Source organism: Uloborus diversus, chromosome 6 (genome assembly GCF_026930045.1).
Source record: "Uloborus diversus isolate 005 chromosome 6, Udiv.v.3.1, whole genome shotgun sequence".
Taxonomy (NCBI): domain Eukaryota; kingdom Metazoa; phylum Arthropoda; class Arachnida; order Araneae; family Uloboridae; genus Uloborus; species Uloborus diversus.
The window spans coordinates 4,976,541-5,001,945 of NC_072736.1; the positions used below are offsets into that span (position 1 = coordinate 4,976,541).

The 25,405-nt window shown below is 36.8% G+C and overlaps 1 protein-coding gene across 1 annotated transcript in view; it reads left to right on the plus strand.

The window, feature by feature from the left end:
- Nucleotides 1-25,405, plus strand: part of LOC129224166 (uncharacterized) — a 245,757-nt gene that overhangs the window by 124,187 nt on the left and 96,165 nt on the right. The window contains exons 13-19 of the mRNA XM_054858583.1: nucleotides 2,593-2,832; nucleotides 4,582-4,848; nucleotides 12,891-12,955; nucleotides 19,059-19,111; nucleotides 20,538-20,605; nucleotides 21,706-21,811; nucleotides 24,597-24,691. Of these exons, the coding sequence (XP_054714558.1) occupies nucleotides 2,593-2,832; nucleotides 4,582-4,848; nucleotides 12,891-12,955; nucleotides 19,059-19,111; nucleotides 20,538-20,605; nucleotides 21,706-21,811; nucleotides 24,597-24,691 (894 nt within the window). The remainder of the gene's footprint in view (nucleotides 1-2,592; nucleotides 2,833-4,581; nucleotides 4,849-12,890; nucleotides 12,956-19,058; nucleotides 19,112-20,537; nucleotides 20,606-21,705; nucleotides 21,812-24,596; nucleotides 24,692-25,405) is intronic.

Here is a 25,405-nt window from a genome sequence, read left to right on the forward strand (position 1 = left end):
TTGAAGAAATTTCGTAATGTGGTGAAATACACTGGCCTCAAAAAGTTAAGGTACAATCGTGTTTTTGCGTGTAATTTGCAAATGAATGAATGTAGAAACAAAAATTTGGAGGATATGTGCATTAAATGGTTTTTTCTTGAATGCGTTATAGAAATTTGTCTAAGTGTATTGCAAAAACGATTTATAACAAAAAAAAAGCAATCTTGACAAAAGTCCATTCTTGAAGAAAACATAACATCACAGTAACATCACATCAAAGTCAGAGAAGTAATGCAAAAATGAGTTCTAATAAGAAATGTGTCCTCCTCCAACTTGAATTCATTGGCGGCATCAATTTTCCATGCTGTTTATTAAGTTGTCGGACACCAAAGTAGGAAGCGAAGACCAGACACAGTGTAAAACTTGTTCCAGCTCATGTAACGACCTTGCCGGAGAATTTAAAGCATCAACCTGTCTGCCAAGATAGTCCCAAAGATATTCTATTGGATTCAGGTCTGGAGATCGAGCTGGCCATTCCATTCGCTCCAAACCGTGATCCTCAAGATACTCCTCAACAACCCGAGCTCGGTGAGGTCGTGCATTATAATCTATCAGAATGAAGTCATTACTAATATCACCAGCATATGGGCGGACATATGGATCAAGGATCTCATCCCGGTATCTCAAACCAGTCAGAGTTCCTTCATGGAACACATGCAGGTCAGTGTGACCTGTGAGCGAGATCTATGCCCAAACCATGATTCCACCACCTCTATAACTGCGTTTTTCAACAGTGTTGGATTGATGATATCTAATTCGCTGTTCCCTCTAGATCAGTAGACGCCCTGAATCACTCTCCAATGTAAATCTGGACTCGTCTGTGAATAGCACAGTAGCCCATTGCTGCTGGATCCAGGAAACATGTTCTCTGTCTCAGTATATGCGGATCCTTCGCTGTAGTCCGTTGAGGGAAACACATACAGCTGATCGTCTTGCATAGAGACCTGCATTGTGAAGCCGGTTTCGCACTGTAGTAGCAGAGATTCTTCTTCCTGATGCTACAAAGTGGTATGCTACGAGCTGTGGCACAGAAGTGGTTCTTCTCCTTTGGGTAGAAAGAACTAGAAAACGCTCTTCTCCAGGCGTTGTAGCTCGTGGTTGTCCTGGCACAGGTCTTCTGGACACAAAATCTTCACATTGGTATCGATTCTAAAGTCGCTGAACAACACTACGAAACACATTGAGACGTCTAGCAGCATCAGCCTAAGACAATCCCATTTCCATCCATGTACCTGCCGTCCACCTTAACGAATCGGGTAAACGACGTCTGTGAGACATTTTCTAAACTCTATTGACTATTGTCACCGAAACTGCCAACAACAGTTTAAAATCAACACAACTTACACACAAAAGTACGAAAGCTGGCTATTTGCATATTTTTTTCTCACTCGTAAAAATATGTTCTTTTCTATAGAATAAAAGTTGTAGCAACCTTTTTTTCACAAATGCTTTTTGAAGTTCGTTATTATCATTCATGCAAACTATGCCTTTTATTGTTACTGCCATTTTTTTTATTTTTATGGTGAGCTTCGAAAAACATTTTGTATCTTAACTTTTTGAGGTCAGTGTATTAATGTGGAGTTTTGGAACAATTAGAATTTACTGATTCAAGGTTGCGCAAGGTTTCATTAAAATACTTAATTTTACATCCCCTTTCTCACATGAATCAAAAAGACCCTGTGTGGTGGGATCACTATAAACCACGTTGATTGACCATCATTAAATTACCATTTAAAATGATTTTTATTTTAAAAAAATCTTAATTTTGTACAACTCTTTTATACTTTAATAGTTTTTTTTTCGTCACTACTGTTCGAAGAACTACTGAAATATTAGTGAAGTAGCAAAAAAAAAAAAAAAAAAAAAAAAACCAAAAAAACAAGTTGTGAGTCTAAGTTTATCTGAATGATTAACCGGGCGATGCTTTTGTCCCAGTATACAGTCTGCATAAACGTTGATTTTTAGAATGAAGATCTCAGTTTTTTTTCTTTTTTGAGAAATCATGATTGCTTATTGTTCTCATTTGACTGTTTTTGGCGTGCTATGATTTTATTTTCCCCCCTCCTCCCTCTGCAGCATCACCGTCGACCGGCCTCACGATGCTGCTCCTCTAGCGAAAACCTTCTCCAGATTGCGTCCATATTCTACACGCATACATACACGCACGCATGCCTACACACACACACACACACATACCCGCACACACACATACACACGTACCTACATACAAATACACAAATATACACACACGCCGACACACACACACGCCTGCACACACACACGCCTACACACACACACACACTCAAACTCACACATACCCACACACACATACACTCAAACTCACACTTACCCACACACACATACACATATACACACACATACCCACATACACACATACCCACATACACACACATGCCTGCAAACAGACACAAAACACACATACCCACACACACACATGCCTGTACTCACGCCAAAAAACACGAGATTGCGAAAAACATAATTTGAATTAAAGATGTCAAAATTCAAATCAATTTTTTTTTTCGCTTTTTACAGCAGAAAGAAACGACACCGGTTGTGAACGGGGAGTCCTACTGGCCAAAGAGTGAGAAGAAAAACAGCCTCCAGCCGCCCGACAACTTAGGCCTGTTCATTGGCAAGTGCCAAGACATCGATGAGATGCTGGGGGCGCCGAACAGTCCTGTCAGCCCCACTTCTGCGAATATCCTCAATTCTTCTTCCCCCACAAGACAGCAACCGTTCCAGTTCCAGACCAAAGCGCCATCACCTAAAAAAGTATGTAAACATAAAATCTTGCATTATTTCGATTTCTTTTTCCATTGTCAGAAAAATGGAAGCATGTGACTAACAAATGTTCTTACGGTAAAAACAATTCTCCCAGTTCTTAAATTATATGAGTAAAAAAAAAATTAAATACGAATGTTAAGGAGAACAGTACCCTAAATACTTCCGAAAATTCGATTATTTTTATATTTATATATTTTGAAACTCCATTTCAATACCTTTTTAATGATACAAACTTCTTGATCGTGCTCATATTAGAAGTAAGTAAAAAGTAAACTTTTAAAAAGATGTAAATCTATTTTAATGAGGTATGATTTTCCCCTTTAAATTGCAAAATCTCGAAATGGTATTTTTGAAATTAAATGTTCCTTTTTCTCAAAAACTAAATTGTGTTAGGCTTTGAAATTTTTACCACCCATTCCATACATCTATTTACATATACTGAAGTAAAATATTTTTTATAGAGCTGATTTCGTGTTGCAAAATGGAATTTTTTGAAAAATAATACATTGACTTACACAGTAGAACTGTCTTTAAAAAACACTAAGCTTTCTTTCTATAAAATTTTACTTCAGTATAGAGAAAAGAGTCTACTTAAGGCACAGAAAAAAATTCTTCATTGTATCTTCAATAGATTTTCAGAAAAAGGTACAGGAACCTGTGCAAATTAACATAGACAGTATAGGGGGTACTGACTCCCCTTAACTCATCGATTTCCAAAATCTACTACGCTCGGGAGCACGGAGATGCCAAAAATATATAGCTTTTCTTTTCTCTTAGCCCCAAAGCCCCAAACTACAGTAGTAGGCTTGCGAATTTCATTTAACTAAATTTTGCTCGCTGCGATCATATTCTATCTACCAGTAGCGTAGCAAGAAATTTTCTTGTTAATAGGGCAAAGGAAATTTCTGGCTCCGTTATTGGCTGATACAATTGAATGGGTGGCGGGAAAAACGTTGTATGTTGGTTTTCAACTTTTTTTTTTTAGATCGTTTACACGGTCGGAGAGTCGCCTGCCTTGTCTAGTTGTCAGTGAAGTCTGACTGCGACAGGAAGGTCCGGGTTCGAATCCCGGCTCGGGCATGGACGTACTTTCTCTCTCCTGTCCTTGTCCTTTCTTCGGGTGAATGTGTTGTTGTGATGTAAATGATTGCCTACCCTATAAACGGGTCCTTATGGTAAGTGTGTGCAGTAGAAGTCGGACTTCACACCAAATTTCGGTATAGTTGGAAAAGTGAAGCAGCGCACCCCAATTTGCCAGTCTAGCTGACACACGACAACAACAACAGCAATACTGTCTGAGAATGCGCTAATTGGCATTTACCTTGTAAACGAAGTGCTAAAAATTTATGGAACAACGTTGTATGTTGCAAACCGGCTTCAGGGTTTCTTTACAGTAGGAAATGAGTGGGTAATTGAATGGAAGAACGTTGTATGTTGCTCACCTTCGCCTGTTAAAGATTTTGCACTAAACAGATTCCTTTTTTGGCTATAGTGAAAAGTTGTTGTTTTCATCATACAACGTTTTTCCCGCCACCCATTCAATTGATCGTATTCGATTCGATGGAATTTTATTCGAGTAGAATGAGCCCCCAAATCTCTAATTCTAGTTCCTTTTTTATCACAATGTATTAGATGTGCATATGCATACTTGTTTCTAGAATGGGTCATTTCTATAATCCCCCCCCCCCTTCAAAAAAAAGTGATTTTCTCCGATTTGGGACTACTACTTTCCAGGAGGAATCTTCCTCGGAAGAGGAAGAGGAAGAGGAAGAGAGTAGCAGCGACGTGGAAGAAGTGGAGGCCTCTGCAGTCCGGGTCCATGAGACGATTCCGCAGAAACCGGAGCTGGGGGCCTACACCGAGGAGATCGACTCGAGCGCGGTGCGGATCCGGGAGCGGAGCAAGCCGCAGAGCTCCGAGTTCGCCGCGGAGGAAATCGACTCCTCTTCCGTCAAAATCCGGGAGCCCATGCACGGGCACATCTCGAAAGCTCCCACCAAAAAGGTGAGTCTGCATTTAAAAAAATTTTTACACTGTGATTTCTTCACTAAAAGTCGTCCATCAGTTTCATTTTTTGAGAAAAATATGCCCCCCCTTGAACTTAATTGCGTGCATACAGATATTGTATACGTATGGAAAAAATCACGGAAGAAAGACTAGGGTAACGGGCACCAGTAACAGACAATCGCAAGTTTAAATTTAACCCCTTCAGACCTGGTGTCTGGTATACCGGACATACACTTTAAACAGCTGCTAATCATTTAGTAATTGATTTAATTAGGTGATTTTTTTTTTTGTAGTTGACTCTTTACATTCTACTTATTATAATTTGTGAAAAAATTTTCATTTTGGGATTGTCAACAACAACATCGAGTTCAGCCCTCTCACAATAAAACCCTTCCCTGCATGTCAAACATTGCTAAAACACATTACAAATTATCATGCCGTGGCGCGAGTTTCATTGTTGAACCACGCGGGTTACTCGATCATTGGCTATTATTTATATGAGGATGAAAATATCACTGCTATAAAAGTGAAATTTCGAAGTTCTAACACCGCTGTAATTAGTGAATAAAATATGACAACGTGTATAAAGTACAAATTGAGAATGAAAAAAGGTTAAAAAACCAGCAAACAGCTGTTTCGGCACTCTAAAATACAAGTGCCATCATCAGTGCAGTAAAACGAAGACAGGTTCACCTGACTAAAACACAGTCGAGGCGAACGTGTTTTAGTCCTTCGCCTCGAACCTTCGCCTCGACTGTGTTTTAGTCGGGTGAACCTCTCTTCGTTTTACTGCACTGATGATGGCACTTGTATTTTAGAGTGCCGAAACAGCTGTTTGCTGGTTTTTTAACTTTTTTTCATTCTCAATTTGTACTTTATACACGTTGTCGTATTTTATTCACTATGCAGTACAAAGTTTTCGACTACTTTTTATGTAACCGTTGTAATTAGTTTTTTACATGGACTAGCACTACAGCATGTGTATCCAATTCTTTAAAAACCCTTAGCATGCCCATAACTAGTTATTTAGCCTATAACTCTTCATTTTAGATGTCACACTGTCTATATCCCCTTCAGACCTGGTGTCCGGTATACCGGACATACACTTTAAACAGCTTCTAATCATTTAATAATTGATTTAATTAGTTGTTTTTTTTTTTTTTTTTGTAGTTGACTCTTTACATTCTACTTATAATCTGTGAAATAATTTTTCGTTTTGGAATTGACAACACTGACATATAAGGATTGAGAGACAGAGTGTAGCTCATTTTTCCAACCATGGATTTTCATCTGAAAAGCGAGGTTTTTTTCCTGATTTTTTTAAAAATATATAATTTTTAATGAATCGTTTCAAACGCTTATATTATGTTTTATAATTGTTTGTAGAACATTTTATAATGAAGTTTGTTCGGTATTTTATCGGTTTTGTATATGAAACATTGATTTCAAAACTATAAGTCCGGAATATTGGACGTGCATAACTCTTTTAATTTTTCTCCTACAAACTCAAAATTTTGTTTATAAGATGCCCTTTACCATAGTACACTGTGTACCAAATATCAACATTTTTGGGCCAATATTTCATAACTCCGAGTGAAGGGGTTAAATAATAAAACATTTAGGCGGGTAAAACTGATGTAGCTGCAACCCATGAATACGGTTGTTAGTGTTATCAGAGTGAACTTTATGAGCCAGTTAGTATTTACAAGGCAGTGGTGGAAGGTTATGAACAGCTACCACGAGGTCTGCCGGTGTTTCATGTTCATTTGAATTTAATCAGGTTTTAGATATAAAAATAAATAACTTTTGCACATTTTGAAGAGAAAAGGGGAATTATTCTATTACTCATCCTTTCCTCGTCCTATTTGTTACTGAGTGTCATCCGAATTGCCGGTGTCTGTTACTGGGGGCCGAAACCTTTCGAAATTGAGCAAATAAAAATAGAATTAACTAGTTTAGAGGATCCAGAAGCAACCAAACGTAAGATGAGATGTAGTTGCATGAAAGAAAAATATTTTTAAAAGTCTAAATACATTGAAAGGCTCTGAAAATTGAGTTAACCTGACAGCAATGTCTTAAGCATGTCTGCTACTGCTGTCGTTACTGTCCAATTCCAATTCCAATTCCAATTCAGAGTCACAACTGACTACATCTGTATTTATGTCGAGGACTGCATACTAAGTGCCTTGCCTCCATTATTTTATATACCGATAGATGGCAGCACCATCACCGGATCGAACAGTTAATGAGAATTTAGAACTAGTCCAGGAGCTAATAGCTACCTGGTGCTAGCACCCTCAGAGGTATCGTTTCACTTGGAGGACATTGAGACCACGAGCATATTTAACGTCGTCCAGTCCCCTTTAATGACGACGGTGGGTCTTCGACCATCGAGGTTCGAACCCAGGACCCTCCGGCCCCGAATCCGACACTCTACCGATCCCCTGTCGTTACTGTAAATTTTATTTTTTTTTAATTCGAGTTGAGTTGAATATGGCAACAGTGTTTGCAGATTAGAATTCTTTGCGCTTTTTGAACAGGAAAGAAAGAAAAAGGACCAAGGCGAATAATAACACTAAAATTTATCGTACAGTGAAGCAAGTCTGAGGTTTCAAACTTTTAAACGTGGATCCTCTCATACCCTGTAAAAGGTTAACTATATATATATATATATCTTTCCGATTCCAAGTCACAACTGACTACAACTGTATTTATGTCGAGGACTGCATACTAAGTGCCTATATATATATATATATATATATATATATATATATATATATATATATATATATATATATACAGAAACATAAAAAAACTGCATTTTAAACTTGAACAATCCAAACAATTTAAATTAAATTGAATCAAGCTTCAGTATTCAGTTCAATACGCACCACTGACAGCACTTTGATACTGGTAAACGATAAATTTAATAGCAATATAAAATTTGAACAAGAAGGAACGTAAAATTGAATCAAAATCCCAAAACATCCTGGGGCTTCATCAGGGCCCCCCCAGGGTAGGGAAAAACCTTGAGATGTTTCGTGAGTGCTACAGGCGAAATGCCTAAAAAATCAGCACTAGTACCCCGACATCACACAAGTCAAGCAAAGGGAACATATATATAAAGTGTCTGCGTCTGTGTACGTACGCGGGCTAGAGAGAGGGAAAAAGAGGTGATTCTGAAATTTATTCTACCGCAATAAAGGTAAAATTTCAACAAATTAAAAGTAACGAAATGTTAGTGGCACCATAAATTGGCGAAAACTACGAAAAACCTTGCCAAATTGATCGATGACCCGATGGTTTTGCTACCCGATGAATTTTTGTAAGTTTTTCTTTCCCATTTTTTGTCGATTGGCCAAATTTCCATCGCAACCTTTGTAAAACTCTTTCCTGCATCGGTTCGCAACAAACTGGATATCCTAGAGGTTTTACATGCTCCTTCTTCATTTTACGTTTATAAAGGAAATCCTATGAACCGGCTTAATACCAGGAGCAGGGATTTCCGATCGCAAACATTTACATGGTATCTGAAGTTGACCAATACCTTTTCTTAGCTATCCCGCTCTGCACTTCGTAAGGAGAAAGTCTGAAATCCTACCTGCTATATTGCACTTGTTTTCCCTTTTTTAGGGAATTTTCTTATCGCAGTCTTACCGCTGCATTCACCATTAACTGAACTACGCGGTTAAGCGCTTAACCTGGGGTTATCCCCTTCTTCTGTATTCACCGTTAACTTTAACTATGCGCTGACAGGTTTTCGAAACCGGTGGACGGTACGTCTCCTTCGGCTGAAGGATCCAAGGAAGTGACGTCATTTTAGCTCCGCCTTTTTTTCCTCCCATGTTTGCGGCAGAAGTAGTTATCCGTATTTCGCTGCCTTAATAACAGGAATTCCTTAAAATGGTATAACAAACGGAAAAGGGCATGATTGTTGAACTATTTTATTATCCTCCCCCCCCCCCGCCTGATCCGAGAAAATTTATGGGAGCATTAGAAATGACGGGAGTGATTAACATACAAGTGTAAAAAAATATATTTTCTGTTCTATATTTTCCAAAAGTATTTTCAGTCGTTTTTTGATTGGGATAAAAGAACATACTTTATTTTTAATGATATAAAGTAATATCTTAATTTTTATTTGTAATGTACAAAATATAAATAAATAAAATAACAATAATAAAAATTACCGTTCTTAATTTTTAAATGTGTTTTCATTAGTTTTTTATTTGGAATTTTTAAAGAACCAATATTTAATTTTTTTTAAGTATTAACTCCTGAAGAATGAGGAAGTGTTATTTCGCTATATGGGGGAATGTGGGGCAAAGTAAAATAGTTATTATAACTTATACTTTATAAAAAATGAACAAGTGTAAAATTTGTTCTGAAAATTGTGGCTCATAAAGAAAGAATAATATATGACTTGCATTGAAACATTTATTTTTGATAGTAAATTTGTGTATCTCCATAAAAAAAGTGGAAACTTATCACTTCTTCTTTTTTTTTTTTTTATGGGATCATATAATTAGTTTCATTTAATCGGACAAAATAGCCATTTCTGGTGAGTAACTTAATTTCTTTGCACTGAAGGCATTGCATTTAACTCCAAAATATTTTATTTTCGGGTAGTTTTTATTTCCTGGCATTGATTGGCAAGGGTGTTCCGAAAATTTCAACACATGCCTACTATATTTTCATAGCAAGTTTGTGTCTAAACAGTAAGACACTGTGCTTTACTTCAAATTCAGAATTTATGCGATTATTAGACAAGGTGACAAGGTAAATTTACATTTTCCTATGTTCTGAAGAAGAGATTGGCATTGCAGACCTATCAAGCAGATCACACTATTAAAAACTAACCAGGTTAGGTTTGCCCCATTCATAGCAAAAAAAAATGATTTTTGTTTATTTCAAAAATTCATTGTGTAATGCAAAAAACAAAAATCAACTTGCAATTACAGAGTTTAACTATTGTTTCTTAAAAAATGTGTAAAGCATAGGCTTGTCAAGACTCCCTCCCCTCAATGTGTACAGCATAAAAATAGATGTTACATTTTACTATCTTTAAAACTCGCAACTAAATATTCAGAAATAAGTGCATAGTAATAAATTTCACCCTGCACTCTCTTTACATATGGAGCTTTTATTACCATTTGTATTTCATAGTGTCATATTTTATGAGTCAAGCAGCAGTAAAGGATTGTATGCAGTGGCGTAGCCAGGATTTTATTTCGGAGGGGTCCAATCAATGGCGTAGCGAGATTTTCATTTCGGGGGGGGGGTCAAAGGAAATTTGACAAATTAATATGCAGATCTTCTAAAAAATATAATTTAGAGATGAAAAATTCATTTAACTGTAATTAGTGTCATGTAATAATTTTGAATGCATTTGAATTTAAAATAAACAGCAAAATTAAATGCTAGATTCCCCACTTCCCCAGGAAGCCCACGCAGGGGCTATATTCCAAGAAATTTAGAGGAACTAATCAAATTAGAAGTGACTTTCGTTAGATTCTAAACATGTTCTCAGGGTTTTTATCTCGAGTACTTCAAAAGGCACAAAGGTTCTACGCCTTACGTCGCGTCGCCCCCTCATTTCGTGCCCCGCTCCCCATTTAGATGTCATAAGATGAAACATATCCAAAATAAGGAGATTCGCATTTGATAAACAATTTCTCCCAACATTGAACATTATCGTCCATTTTTGACTTTCATTGTGACAGCCCTTTTTCCGCTCGCGTAGGGTAGAGCCCCTATAGGGGCCACTATAGGGGCCTTAGCGTAGGGATACTTCTCTGGTGGAAAGCTCGTAACGTCACTTCCTTCGATCCTTCAGCCGAAGGTGATGTATCGTCCACCTTCGAAACCAGGCGTGGTTGGAAAACCTAACCAAGCTCCGGAAGCAAGGTTAAGGGCTTGGTTTAGCTTCTGAGCATGCGCATTTTACAAGTAAACATTTGAAACAATGGCGGACCGAGTGCAATTTCGCATACGGCAACTGCAATACATCGAGTTTTTAAAACTCAGACACGCGTATAAAGAGATGACGCGTTCTTTTTTGTTACCTATTTCCATTTTCTTTACCAACAAGCTACTTTATATAAAAAGATAAAAATGTTATCAGGCTTATGACAACAACACCACGAGCAAAGATCGGCTTTACCTCTACCACGAACTCTACACAAGCGTAGAGCTGAAATAACAGTAACGAAGAAGAAAACGTGTGAAAATCATATGATCTTTATTAGCCAATAGGGTGTCTGCGCTTATAACCGCATGAAGTTAGGTTGAGTAACTTCTTGTTGAGAAACTCCGAGGTGTTTTTCGCCGGTGAATACCGAAATTTTGACCTCGCGGTAACAATCCCAACTACGAGTTAATAAACCTCGCGGTTTAAGGCGTGTGGTTAGGTTAACGGTGAATAAGGCGGTTAGAGTATGAGCCCACTGTCAGTGTGAATGGGCTCTAAGGCACTTTAATTTTTTGTTTCTGCAGAGATCTTGGTGCCGGAGCTGATGTCTATTTCAAGTTTTTAAAATTTTATTTGCTTGTGGAGTCATTCAATACTTTCCCCTGGAATTCCCTACTTTTTTGCATGACTTCTTACTGCTACCATTTAGGGCTACCGCAAGGCCCGGGCAGGGGCCTGCACAGGGGGGGGGAGGGACACCTGTTGACCCGGGCCCGAGTCTGAAGGTGACCCAATATTTTTAAAACTTGGGGTATTTCTTTTCTTGTGAAACAAATTTTTCTTTTCATGTTGTGGTAGTAATTCTACGACGCTGTCTTGATTGCGTTTGTTTATGTCTAAAACTTTGGAGTTGAATATAGGGGTAAACAATATGGAGGGGGCCCGGAAAAGTCATTTGTGACGGGCTCCAAAATTTCTATGCACGCCCCTGGCCACGGAATAGAAGACACACATTAACCATAAGTTCTTTCTGCTTGACCACGGATTGTATGGAATTGGCAAACATCCAGTTAAGGCGACTCCATCTGAATGAGGGGAAAAATAAAAATTTTATGCGCGTATTCCGCTCATTTGAATGAGACTCTGCTTAATTTAAAGGCTAACATACATCTGCAAAATCTGACATCCCTGAAAACTAATAGATGCTTCCATTTCCGCGTGTAAACCGGATGTTTGCCTTTCCATACAATCCGTGGTTAGACAGTATGCTGAAATCAATTCAAAAAATTTTCAGCCGGTTCAGTATTTTCAAAAGGAGCAACAAGTGCGTGAAAGATTAGGTATCTAAGTGAAAATAACTCGAGCAGTGAAACTTACTATCCATCTGATCAAAATTTTTATTGGTGTTAGAACAATAAATGAAGCTGTTATTAAATTGATTCTCTACAGAATTTCTTTTTTTTTTTTTTTTTTTGAGCAATCAGGATTGCTTATTGCTTTCATTTGACTGTTTTGGTGTGCTATCATTTTATTTTGCCGCCAGCACCCTCTGCAGCACCACCGTCGACCGGCTCCTCACGATGCTGCTCCTCTAGCGAAAACCGTCTCCAGATTGCGTCTATATCCTACACTTACACGCATACATACACGCACATACACACACACATACATACATGCATATACACACACGCATACATACACGCACCTACACACATACACCTATGCACATACACATACACACTCAAATATCTGCACATACACACAACTACTCACACTACTCACACATACACCTATGCACATACACATACACTCAAACATCTACACATACACACACAACTACTCACGCACCTACACACAACTACTCACACACTCATGCCTGCGCACAAACACAAACACATATGCCTACACACACATACACATCCCCCCCCACACAACTACCCACACACTCATACCTGCACAGACACAAACATACATGCCTACACACCCATACCCCCATACACACTAACACACATACCCCCACACAAACATAAACATAAACGCCTTCACACACACGTGATTGCAAAAAACATAATTTGAATTCAAAAGGTCAAAATTCAAATTAATTTTTTTCTTTTTTATTTCTTCTTAGGCAGCTGAAGAATGTGGAATAGTGAAACGAGGTTTATCGAATGGAACATTAGTACGACAAGAAAGGTAAGAACCATTTTTTCCTAGAGGTCTCAATGAAATGCAAGGAAATGAGCAAATAACTATTTGAAGCAATATGCTAAATTTATTGCAGTTTCAAGATAAAAAACTTGATCCTTTCTGCTATTTTTTAAAAATTGATTAAAAATATTCGTATTAAATTCTTTTCTCGATTAATGTTTGCTGCTGCAATGCATACGTTTCCTTATTATTCGTAAAATGTCGCTAGGGGTAATAATCTGCAAACTTTATTTTTCGTTTCACACCAGTCCAGTGGCTGCACTGGGCCTTTTCTTTTCATGTTGTGGTAGTAATTCTACGACGCTGTCTTCATTGCGTTTGTTTATGTGAATGTGGAAACGACTATGCCTTCTGTAGAAATGATACATTTTATTTTTTTACCATTGTACAGTACAGATCAAAGTTAATGTAGGAGAATGTGGGGCATAGTGAAATGGTTAAGATGGCTGATTTTTTTTAAAAGAAAAAAATCGGAAATTTGTTTTGAAGAATACAGTACATAATGAAGGAACATTTTATTTTATACTAAAACTTGCGTAGAAACATTATTTTTTATTTTTGTCAGTAAATTTGAGTTTTCAAAAACAAGTGGAAATATTATACTTTTTTTTCATGGGGCAAAGTGAAAAATAAAATAATTTTCTAATGAAATATTTTCTATTCGATAATGAAACATATTAGTGATTAAGAGAATGAGTAAATAAAAGGTTAAATGAATAAATGAAAAGATAACGAAACAATAAAAGAATAATTAAATGAATAAATATATTAATATGCAAGGAAAAGTAAAAGAACGGATAAAAGAATGAATTAATATGAAAATAAGTGAATAAATGAACAAATAAGTTAATTAATAAATAAAGGAATGTGAAGGAATTAATCTTTATCTTTACTAATAATAAAGCTGAAAGTATCTCTGTCCGGAGGATGTCTGGATGTCTGTAGGATGTTTGGATCTCTGTGACGCGCATAGCGCCTAGACCGTTGGGCCGATTTTAATGAAATTTGGCCCAAAGTTAGTTTGTAGCATGGGGTGTGCACTTCGAAGCGATTTTTCAAAAATTCGATGTTTTTCTTTTTCTATTCCAATTTTAAGAACAAAATTATCATAAGATGGACGAGCAAATTTCGAAATTATCATAACGTGGAACCTTAACATGGGCACAAGCCAATTGGCGAGAAAATACACCATACGTTATTTGTAAATATACAGGCGAACCAAAAGACCTTTAAATTTTCTATTACGGGCAAAGTCGTGCGGGTACCACTAGTTAATATATAAGAACGTAAGTGATTTATAGTAAATGATTGAGTGAGCGAATGAAACAAACTATTTCACTTTGCCCCATCCACTTTGCCCCGCATGTACTTGACTAATTGTACAATTTATTTAAAATACCAATAAGCTTAATATTAACTAAATTAATACTGCACTGAATATTAGAAGGCCACAATTAATACTTAAAATGGTAATAACAAGAACTTTATAATTTTATATTAAAAAATAATTTTTGTCTTACGACAAAATATTACAATATGAGTATCAATTTTTGAAAATTGCCTGCACAATCATATGCTTTTATCTTCGGCGATATTTTCTTCTTTACTAGAATAGACTAGATATCGTACTATATACAGTCGAGCCTCCACACATCGAACTTCCACATATCAAAATTTTCTATATATCGAAATCCCAGCAAATTTCCACGTTCATTACAAAAAAAATTGTTTCTATCTATCGAAAAAATCCCTATACATCGAAATTTTTTTCGAGACATTCGTAGATTTTTTTCCCCCACTTTAAACTGTTTGTCTCATGAAAAATGAAGGTTAGGGGAGAAATTATGTTTGCTAAAGATTGCCAAGAAACTCATAAGAAATCTGAGTTTGAGGGGTGTGTAGATAGGTCGTTGTTCCGTTCTGGAGTTCCTAAATTCCCTCCAGTTCATTTCAAATTTTAGTTGTAACCAGTAACACTATAAAATCAGTTTCAAGTTATCCTTTTTGTCTGTTGATTATCATTCCTAGTCTTTTTATCTTCAGTAAAAATCATTCAAGTTAAGTAGATTGAAGTTTTTACTTTTCTCTCTATTACATTGTCAAAACGAAAATCCCCTCATGTTGCGAATCAAATTGAATTGAAGAAGAATGAAGATGTATGAAGGCGCAAAAGTGTAATTTCTGTTATTTTTCTAAATCTTAACTTTCGTTTAATCCGATGCTCGTATAAATTAAAAATTGGGTTTCATACAAGAAAATTAGCTTAAATTTTAATGTTTCTGGAGATTTTTAGGATAAAATAAGATCGTTTCTATGTATCGAAATTTCTATGTATCTAATTTTTCCCCGGCAATTTGCTACTTCGATATATGGAGGTCCGACTATAATACCATATAGGTGGAGCTAAAAGCAGAGTAAATATTTCACCATTTCACTTTGCCCCATGTTCCCCTACTTTTTTCATCCTATTGTCTCTGTTTGTCTGTGAAAGTGAACCACATTTTCTTGACAGCCGTTTCACAAGTTTTTTTACTTCCTTTTACAAAAAAGGAAGCATTGTATCCGCGAAAAAATTTTTACTCAAAAATCAGCCTTAATTCCAATTTTTCTCCCCCCCCGAACAAGTGTTGAGTTTTTTCTTCGACCCGACCAGACGTGGATAAGTGCCTAAGAACCTACAGACACCCGAAATATCCATTTTGACGACCCCAGAGTTAGTTACAACGAATTTTCTCGTGACGTCTGTATGTACGTATGTGTGTATGTGTGTATGTATCTCGCATAACTCAAAAACGGTATGTCCTAGAAAGTTGAAATTTGGTACGTAGATTCCTAGTGGGGCCTAGTTGTGCAAATTTCCTTTTGGTTGCATTCGGATGTTCCTAAGGGGGTCTTTTGCCCCTTTTTGGGTGGAAATCATCGTTAATTTCGATGTAAACTCAAGTGGTGTTATAATTTGTCGCACACTTGGCGATATGCCATTCCTTTGGTCGCCAAGTTTTGTCACGAGCTTGGCAACAAATTTGGCGGGTTTTTTTTTTTTTTTTTTTTTTTTTTTTAAGTTTGGTTTCAATTTGGCCACTGTTGGTGATATTTAGAGAGTAAACAATTGAATCACATTAAAATAGCGAATAATGGGGAAATGACATTAAATTGGAGTAAAAGGAAGTCATGATGCACACATCAGCTCGTTTTTTTCCCCCTCAAAAGAGGAAGAGAAACCAGAAGATGATTTCTATTGCTTGCTTTCAATTTTCAAACATTACCAGCTGAAAATTTGGAAGCTGAGTAGTAAATGTATTCTTTCTTTTACTAGGATAATAAATTGCTCAAGTTTTTATTACGGTTAAGTTGCTTAAAATAAACGACATAATTTAGGGTCAAACTATTTTGAATGGTTGAAACCTAAGTGGTTAATTTCATCCTGTTGACCGTTTCAGAGAATAGATTCTATGAAAGCATACACAGTTTAACTATTATTCCTTGTGGAAGACATTGAGTCCATGGAGGCCTGCTCGGTAAGGCGTTGGATTCGTGACCGGAGGGTCCTGGGTTCGATGCCTGCCGATCGGAGATCATCCGTGTTCACTTATTATGACTGAGGCATGTCGTGGTTACAAACGTTCTCTAAGTTTTCATTCCAAATCAATGCATCTGAGGATACTCAATCGGGGTTTGTTCGGATCGTGGTCTGGGTAAAATATAAATAAATGTATAAATAAATAAACAGAGCTTTCTTGGGGGCCTCATCTAATCAGACAAACCACTCGTAGTGATAGGTACGTGTACTCTGGAGTACAAAGTGTAATGTGTGGAAGACATTTAAGTCCCACGAGTTAATTAATGAGAACATAGAGCATCTCAAAAATCTTGAATATTTTCCTTCTAGGTTACAAGAAACCATTTTCTGAGGTAAAATTGCATCCAATGCTCAAGCAAAATTTTGAGAAAATTTAGCTATTATCTAGAGCAAAAAGCATTTCAGTTACTTAAGTTAACACGTCAACAAATACAGAGAAACCCTAGTCTCTCAAAATTATTGCATCTCTTCGTTAAAGCATTCCAGGAAATCTCACCTCAAGAAAAATTTGTAACTGAAAATTGGCAAAAACACAATCCACGGAACAATTACGATCATTCTTGTGATGGCGAGATAGTGATTTATAAACAACCAACCCGAAAAAGCCGGCAATTTCCACCCTCAACTTACTCATAGGTGCTTGTGCCAAGATGGAACGAGATCTTGAAGGGCGAAAATAGTTGAAACATTTTTTTTTTCGTCCCAAGCAGGTGAGACTTCAAATGTGAGAAAGATCCCAGAATCTCATCGTTCCATTTCAAGCAAGGTCAATGTGATAGAGTAGTGAGAGATAAGATGTGGGAGCATGAGCTGTTGTCGGTGAAATTTAAACGGTTATTCAGGTTCCACTCGACAAGATTTCAGTCACTGGGGACTCGATGGTTTACGTACTTCTGAAGAATGTCCAATTATCTTGTGACAAATCACCCATTTTGATAGAACGCAAACGACTGGATTATTCTTGCAGAGTTTGGTTAAAGACTGACATTTAAAACCTTTGAAGAAGGTTCAACAATTTCAAGTTTGTAGAAGTTTTAGAAATTTCAGGTTTGAAGAAGATTTTCCAATTTCAAGTTCGCAGATGGTTCAACAACTGGAAGTTTGAAGATAGTTTAACAACTTGAAGTTTGAAGATAGTTCAACAACTTGAAGTTTGAAGATAATTCAACAACTTGAAGTTTGAAGATAATTCAACAACTTGCAGTTTGAAGATAGTTCAGCAACTTGAAGTTTGAAGATAATTCAAGAACTTGAAGTTTGAAGATAGTTCAACAACTTGAAGTTTGAAGATAGTTGAGCAACAGGAAGTTTGAAAACAGTTCAATAACTTGAAGTCTGAAGATAGTTTAACAACTTGAAGTTTGAAGATAGTTCAACAACTTGAAGTTTGAAAATAATTCAACAACTTGAAGTTTGAAGATAGTTCAGCAACTTGAAGTTTGAAGATAGTTGAGCAACAAGAAGTTTGAAAATAGTTCAATAACTTGAAGTTTGGATATAGTTCAACGACTTTCAATTGAAGAGCGTTTAACAATGGTTGAAGAATATCAGTGTTTTAAGAGTTAACAACGAAAGCTTACCCAAATGTTAGAAGATTGAAGGTTCAATGTCAAACGTTAATATGAGCAAAAGCAACAATTTGGTTCAACAGCATCTACCAACTGAGGCAGTAACTGAGAAAGTTTAAATCTTTGCGCATTCAAATGAACAAATTATATGCTACTGCCATCATTGGACAGTGGAAGCATTAAGATTCATGTAGGACAAATATATTTCAAGATTTTGATGAAATATTATTGAACTTGTAAACCGAAGTACAACCGATAGAATAAAACGATTTTCATCATCAGAAACGTTTGTGGCAATGCATCACCTTGAAAATTGTTAGAGATAAAGATATTTATAGGAAATGTGCTAATTGCTCAACATACACCATTTGATTACAGGTGATTTGGGCTCTTTAAGGTACGAAATAGTTTCCCGATAATCTCTAGTGGCCAATTAGGATTACCTGAAGATTCAACTACATGCTCTTGATATGGCACATATAAAGATTTCAATCTGAATTAATTCGTTGCTGGTGTGTTAAAAAAATATCGTAGCACATCGGATTGATCTGCTGCGGACTATTAAACTGCTGCAGAGCATAATTATTCTAAATATATTCGAGTAGGACACTTCGCAAACTTACTTGCGTAGAGGGATATTTTTGTACAGATTACATTATGTTTAGTCAAACAGAGCTTGTAACGGAGTTTTAAAAAATATTTGTAGTAATCCTTAAGGAGGTAATGGCTTGTTCTTCAGAATCGTAAAAGTAATTGGTTAATTGTTGCCCAGTTCAGAAAAATGGAAAAAATTATTACTAGAAGAATATGAAAAGCAATTAAGAATTTGTTCTTAAAGCGCAACGAGCACACACTGTTTTCTCAGGAGTAAACTTGTTTCTTTTGCAACTAATGTGCCTGTAATCTCAATGGCTATTGATGGACTAAATTGTTTTTATAGGCGAAGAAGTTCTGCTGCATCTGTACTAGAAGCGAAAGCCAAAGCCTTAGTGGGTAAGTAACACTAATTATGAAATAGTTATAAATGTCGCCCATAATTTGCATACATGTGTATGCATTACTGATTTCTTGTGAATATAACTTTGAATAACTCGTTTATTTATTACGAGATATAAAGAAATAATTTCTATAGAAAGATAATGAAATTTTAACATGGCGAAAGTAATGAAAACGACGCTAAATAAAGTTGTTTTGAGATTCATTGGAACCTATGCCTAAGTGCATAATTAAAAAAAAAAAAAACAAAAAAAAAAAAAAAAAAAACATTGGAAAATTGCTATGAACATTTACTTTAGTTCATTGGAAACTTTTACACAGAAAAGAAGTTTTGTTAAAGCTGTATAATGCATTGCTAAAAAATTCCGTTTTATTTCGATTTTTTTTCAAAGAAACATTGGTATTATTTTTCCAAATAGCTCCACAAGTGCTGTATTGCAGTATTTTCTCTCATTCAAGATTCCAGGTGGTGTTTTCTCCTACTTATAAACTTAAATTCTCTTCTCTTAAAAATCCTATTCATCCTCTTTATTTTTGCGCAATTTTTAAAATTAATTGCAGTTGCAACCTTGCCTATATTGGACAGACTCCGCGTGTTTTAAAATTTCACTTGAAAGAGCGTTAAAATTATTTGAATAAAACAACAATTAAATAAGTCTAGTATTGCCCAACATTGTTAGGATTCGATCACAATTTCGATTTAAACCCTTATCAAATTGTCCAAATATGCCCAAATTCAACAGATCTTGACATTTGGGAATCTTTCCACGTTTCGAGGATTAGTTTTAACTCAGTTAATGATCTTAAAGCTGTTCCGTATTTTCTACTGTATGGTGTCCATATTTATAATTTTGTCCTTTTCCCCATCCATTTGAATGTAATTTTCTGACTTAGTTTATTTTTAACTTGTTTTCGTTTTTATAATGCTGTTAACATTTCCCCCTTTTCTTCTATATATCTTTTTTTTTTTTTCGAGATTTTTGTCTTTGGTTTGTTTCATTTTCTGGTGTTTTTTTTATTTCATTCAGCTTTTTCTTTTCTTGTGGTTCACGGTTATTGAAATTGTCTTTTTTGTTTTTGCTTCGTGGTTTAATATTCGTCCAATCAAATTCTTTTTTTCCTCGTTGCGTACCTGTCCGAAAGCTCTTGTTAATTATTTGCATTCCTAGTGGTTCTTTATCGGTTTATAATTTTCTCATTTCTTTTGCATTGAAAAAGGAGTTCCTTTCAATGCCGAAACACGTGCCTGCAGTAACCTGTAATTTGTGCAAGTTGGCGATGTTATTTCTTATTTTACTTTTTATGCTCAAAGGTATTTATTTAACATATCAGCAGTGGTCTCATTCAGTTAGAGATGTAAACAAATCTCTTTAACGATAATTTCTTGCATAATACATTTCTAATCGCTCTTTTCATCTTTCAGAAAAATTGTCGACAACTCCGAGTCGAGACTTAAGACGCACTCTATTTTCCTTGAAACAAGTTTTCCAGGTACTTTCTCATTTGGAATTTATTATTACTTATTTAATTACTGTTCTAAGTAAAGCTTAAATTGCGTAATGTACAGTTGACGACAAATTGAATTGAATCCATAGCACTAAAATTCGAGAATAAACAAATGTCGTTCTCTTTAGTCCTTTCATCTTCTCGCGAATGACTTGGAGTGTATGGTTGAGATCTTTACCAACACCAACCATGGATTTTACGAAGAGGTTCGGAGGATATTTAGCCCGTTCTCACTACTTCGACGTCTTAATTAGCAAAAATATTGATAAAAACCACAAAAATGACTATTTTCAACTATTTTGAGAAGGCTTTACACTTGTTATACAGACTGTATATAAAGGGTGATAAATGAAATAATTTTCGTTGTATGAAAGTAGTACCCGTCATTGAAGGAGGATGAGCCGCCATTTGTTTTATGAATTTCACTTTTACAATGCCGAAACCACACAGGAAAAGCCATATAAGTACAATGGGTTACAGAGAGAGAGTGTGCCTTCTGCATCGAGGGAGACAACACCCATTCCACTAAACAAGGTTTAGTCACGTGATTTGCAGATTATTTCCAATAGAGTATATATAATTTAGCAGATCTAGCATTGCCGTAGATATCAATTCCAAAGCAACTCAATAAATATGGATAACTTGCCCTCCGTCTCGTGTCTTAACTATTACTACATCTTTATGAGAAAAGTTACTTAAAATTTTTCAATTGAAGCATATTCGTACAGTAGCTCTGATAAGTTGCGCAATGAACTTGACCTCTTTTTGAGATAATAGGGAAGGGTAATTGGCGCCGTGTTGAGTTGGATTACTTTCGTAGCAGCTTTTCGAAAGTATTCCAACTCAAATCAGAGCCAATGACGCGTTCCCATTCCCCTGAACTCTCCAAAAAGAGGTAAACATTGTCAAAGTCATGGCTCAACTTACCAGAGCCTCACCCAGGGCCGGATTTGGAAATGTGGAGGCCCCTAATCAGGGTTCGAAAAGATCATCATATTTTTGAAACGATCCGATCCTCACCATATTCCAACAAAGTAATCTAGTGCATTGAAAAACAAACACAACTAAAAGAGATATCGTTCCAGGATGAAAAAGACTTGGTGGAACCATTTCTAAGAGCCGATGGGCTGTCCTGTCTCGTGAAGGTGGGGAAAGATGGCGATCAAAATCACCAGAACTATATCCTAAGAGGTAAGTTTATGAACTTCATCGCTCATGTGAAAATACAAGGCATTGCAATAGAAACCGAAACTTATTATAAGGTAGAAAGTCGTTGGATTAAACTGGAAAATCTTTTTTCTTTCTAATAAGGCCGAGCTAATATTTTCTTTCTAATAATTCCTAATTGGAAACCGAATTGGTTTCCAATCATCGCACGCAATTATATATTAATGTATTGGAAAGGGTTCAAAGACGGGCTACAAGGCTAATAAATGGACTTTCTCATTTAGAGTATGATTCCAGGTTTAGAAGGCTAAAAATGTAGTCTTCAGCAAAGAAGAGACCGAGGGGACATGATTCAGTTGTTTAAATTTATTAAAATGAAAGATGTTACGGGGTTGAAGTTCAGCACTTAAAACAGGACAAGGGGTCATTGTTTTAAGCAATTGAAATCTCAGGCTAACATGGATATTAGGAAAAATTACATTATTATAGCAGGGTAGTGGAACCTTGGAACAGGCTTACCGGAAGAGGTGGTAATGAGCACGGGAGTAGATAGTTTTAAGAGGGCCATTGATCTTCACTGGGGATTATAAATTGACTAGGACCAGTCTAGCTGGGCCCAGAGCCTGTTTCTGTTCGTCACTTTTGTACTTGTATTTGTATTCGCAGACCTAGTCCGATTCTCCCGAAATGGCATCTAGTCTTCCATGTGCCACCATTGAGGCGTGGATGTCAATGGCACTGGTTATATTGATGCCCAGCTTGCTCACGAATTCGCCTCAAATATACATTTTAAAAAAGTCATTTTTTTCGGGTTATGAAATGCTACGCAAATCAATTATTTGTTTCAAGTTCACGATAAAATTTACTTTGATGAAACCCATCTAAATGACACCTACCACTCACTTTCATGATCATTTTCGTGCAGAGACAAAACATTTTAAAATCCCCCCACCCCAAAAAAGAGCTTTTCTGATGAATTCAATCGAGTAATTCTCTTAAATGAGAAAAAAAAACTTCTTTTTTTTGAGAAATATTTTTTTTATTCCCACAGGTAAGGCTACTGAAATTCGTTAAAAAATTCCAAAGGAAACATTTCTTGTTTACAGTGTATTTATCAGATACTGAGACAAAGAAACGCTTCGAAATTTTTTATTTGATTTACATACAGGAATTTGATATTACCAATTCAAGTTTTTTTTCGTGGGGCAAGGGGGGGGGGGCATGTTGACATAACATAGTTGACCATACACGAGCATGTGGTATAATTCATGCTGTCTCCCTTGTCAAAAGTAACAGGAATAATTAAAAGAGGGAGACAGCATGAATTATACCACATGCTCGTGTATGGTCAACTATGTTATGTTAACATACCCCCCCCCCTCCCCAGGAAAAACAATCTTGAATTGGTAATATCAAATTCTTGTATGTAAATCAAATAAAAAATTTCGAGATATATCTCTATTTCTCCCCAGATCTTTTTTCGCCATCATGGTACTCTTTCTAATTTTTCATCTTTACTGTTTAAATTATCCCCATTCTCCTCTTAAGCTTGACCAAAAACCCGGTTTATTCGAGCTATTTCTAAATCCCCAACACGGAAGTTCCCCGTGGTAGGGGTATTAAAGAGAATCAATGCGAGTAGAATTTTTGTCCTTCTCCTCACCAGTAAAAATCGGGTTTGCTCTAAAATCAGAAACACCTAAAAAATTTATTGGTCAGTTGCAGGTTTCAATGTAAATGGGTTCTTTAAATTTCCTTTTACCTCCTTTAAACCATGCTCATTCCATTTTAATTTCCCCAGTCTTACGCACTCTATGCTTACGTTCGACGAGCACGACCGGTAGCGACCGGTTGGTTAATCACGTGACATCAATGACGTCAGCGGTTACTAACCGGTTGTTCACGAACCAATGCTTCATCGAACGCTTTCAGTTGATCACCGGTTACTTGCGCAGACATGACGCAGACGAATAACACGCAGGTGAAAAATACCAATAATTGGTCAAAAATGTCACGTGGTTCCATCAACCAATCAACCAGCTAGAGTTGCGGCCGACCGGTAGATCAATCGGTGAGGCTCTTAAAACGACATCGGATGCAACCAGTTAACCGGTATCTCTCAAGAACGCTACGGTTAGCAACCGGTTACTCACCGGTTGACTGGTGAGGTTCGTCGAACGCAAGCTATAGGTAACAGCCTTAGAGCAGAAATTAGTAAACGGGGGGAGTAAATCCAATCATTTGCTTAGCAAAAGCTGAATCACAGACCACAAGTCCACTTAAAATACACCACCAGCTCAGTTATTCCATCCGAGGACTGCAGTTTCGTGCTTTTTAGCACAAGGAACCCTCAAAGTCCTGGGATGGAATAACTGAGCTGATGTGTATTTTAAGTACTTCTGCCAACTGCAGTCCTCGGATGGAATAACTGAGCTGGTGGTATATTTTAAGTATTTCTGCCAACTGCAGTCCTCGGATGGAATAACTGAGCTGGTGGTGTATTTTAAGTATTTCAGCCAACTGCAGTCCTCGGATGGAATAACTGAGCTGGTGGTGTATTTTAAGTATTTCTGCCTTAGCCCTGGCTTTAGGGCGGTAACTTACTACACAAGTCACGTGACTCAGCAACGACGAATGGTTAATACCTTTTGCGTGAAACTAGCGAAAAAAACCTGACTTCTTCCAATGCTTTGCTTGAAAACCAATCACGTGACTTGTGGGGTCTTGATTTCACGAATGAAGGGGTTCACCCCCTCGATTTCATCTGTTCTCAATGGTAACAACACTGAGAGTTCTTTTACCATTACAGCGTTGGGACAAATGCTACTGTACGTCGATGGCATGGCTGGTATCACGCAGCATATGGAAACGATAAGATGGCTTTACACGCTTTCTGCTTCTAAAGTAAGTCAGTAATGAAATTTTTTATTCCTATTTTATTCTGAAATTAATATACTTAAATATTGTTAACCAAAAACCATCCACAGTGGCAGGACAGCCCATGGGGGCCGAGGCCCCCTGTGCCCATCTCAGTCTTCCTGACCAAGGGCTCTGGGGTGCTAGGCAGATGTTCCGGTTAGGTGGTCATTTGAACGCGGAAACCTCAAAGTTTAGTTCCCAAACACGCTTGGTACTCATTTTATCGACCCACTGAAGAAATGAACGGCTGAGTCGACCATCTGAGCCACTGCGCTTCTTAACTACTGTTAAGGCAGCAGAAATTTTCATCAGAAAGTAATCATATAACGAATTACGAAAATAAAATCTTAATTATTTTGTTTCAAGCTCTTCAAACAACGCCTTAACTAAAACAAAAACTTATGCAAGCTACATAAATTCTTTCCAAGCATGTAGGCCACGGTTTGACGTTTCTACTGTTGGACAACGGATTGTATGGAATTGGCAAACATCCAGTTAATGCGACTCCATCTGAATGAGGGGAAAAATAAAAATTTGATGCGCGTTCTCCGCTCATTTGAATGAGACTCTGCTTAATTTAGAGGCTAACATACATCTGCAAAATCTGACATCCCTGAAAACTAATAGATGCTTCTATTTCCGCGTGTAAACCGGATGTTTGCCTTTCCATACAATCCGTGGTTAGACAGTAGGTGTTTT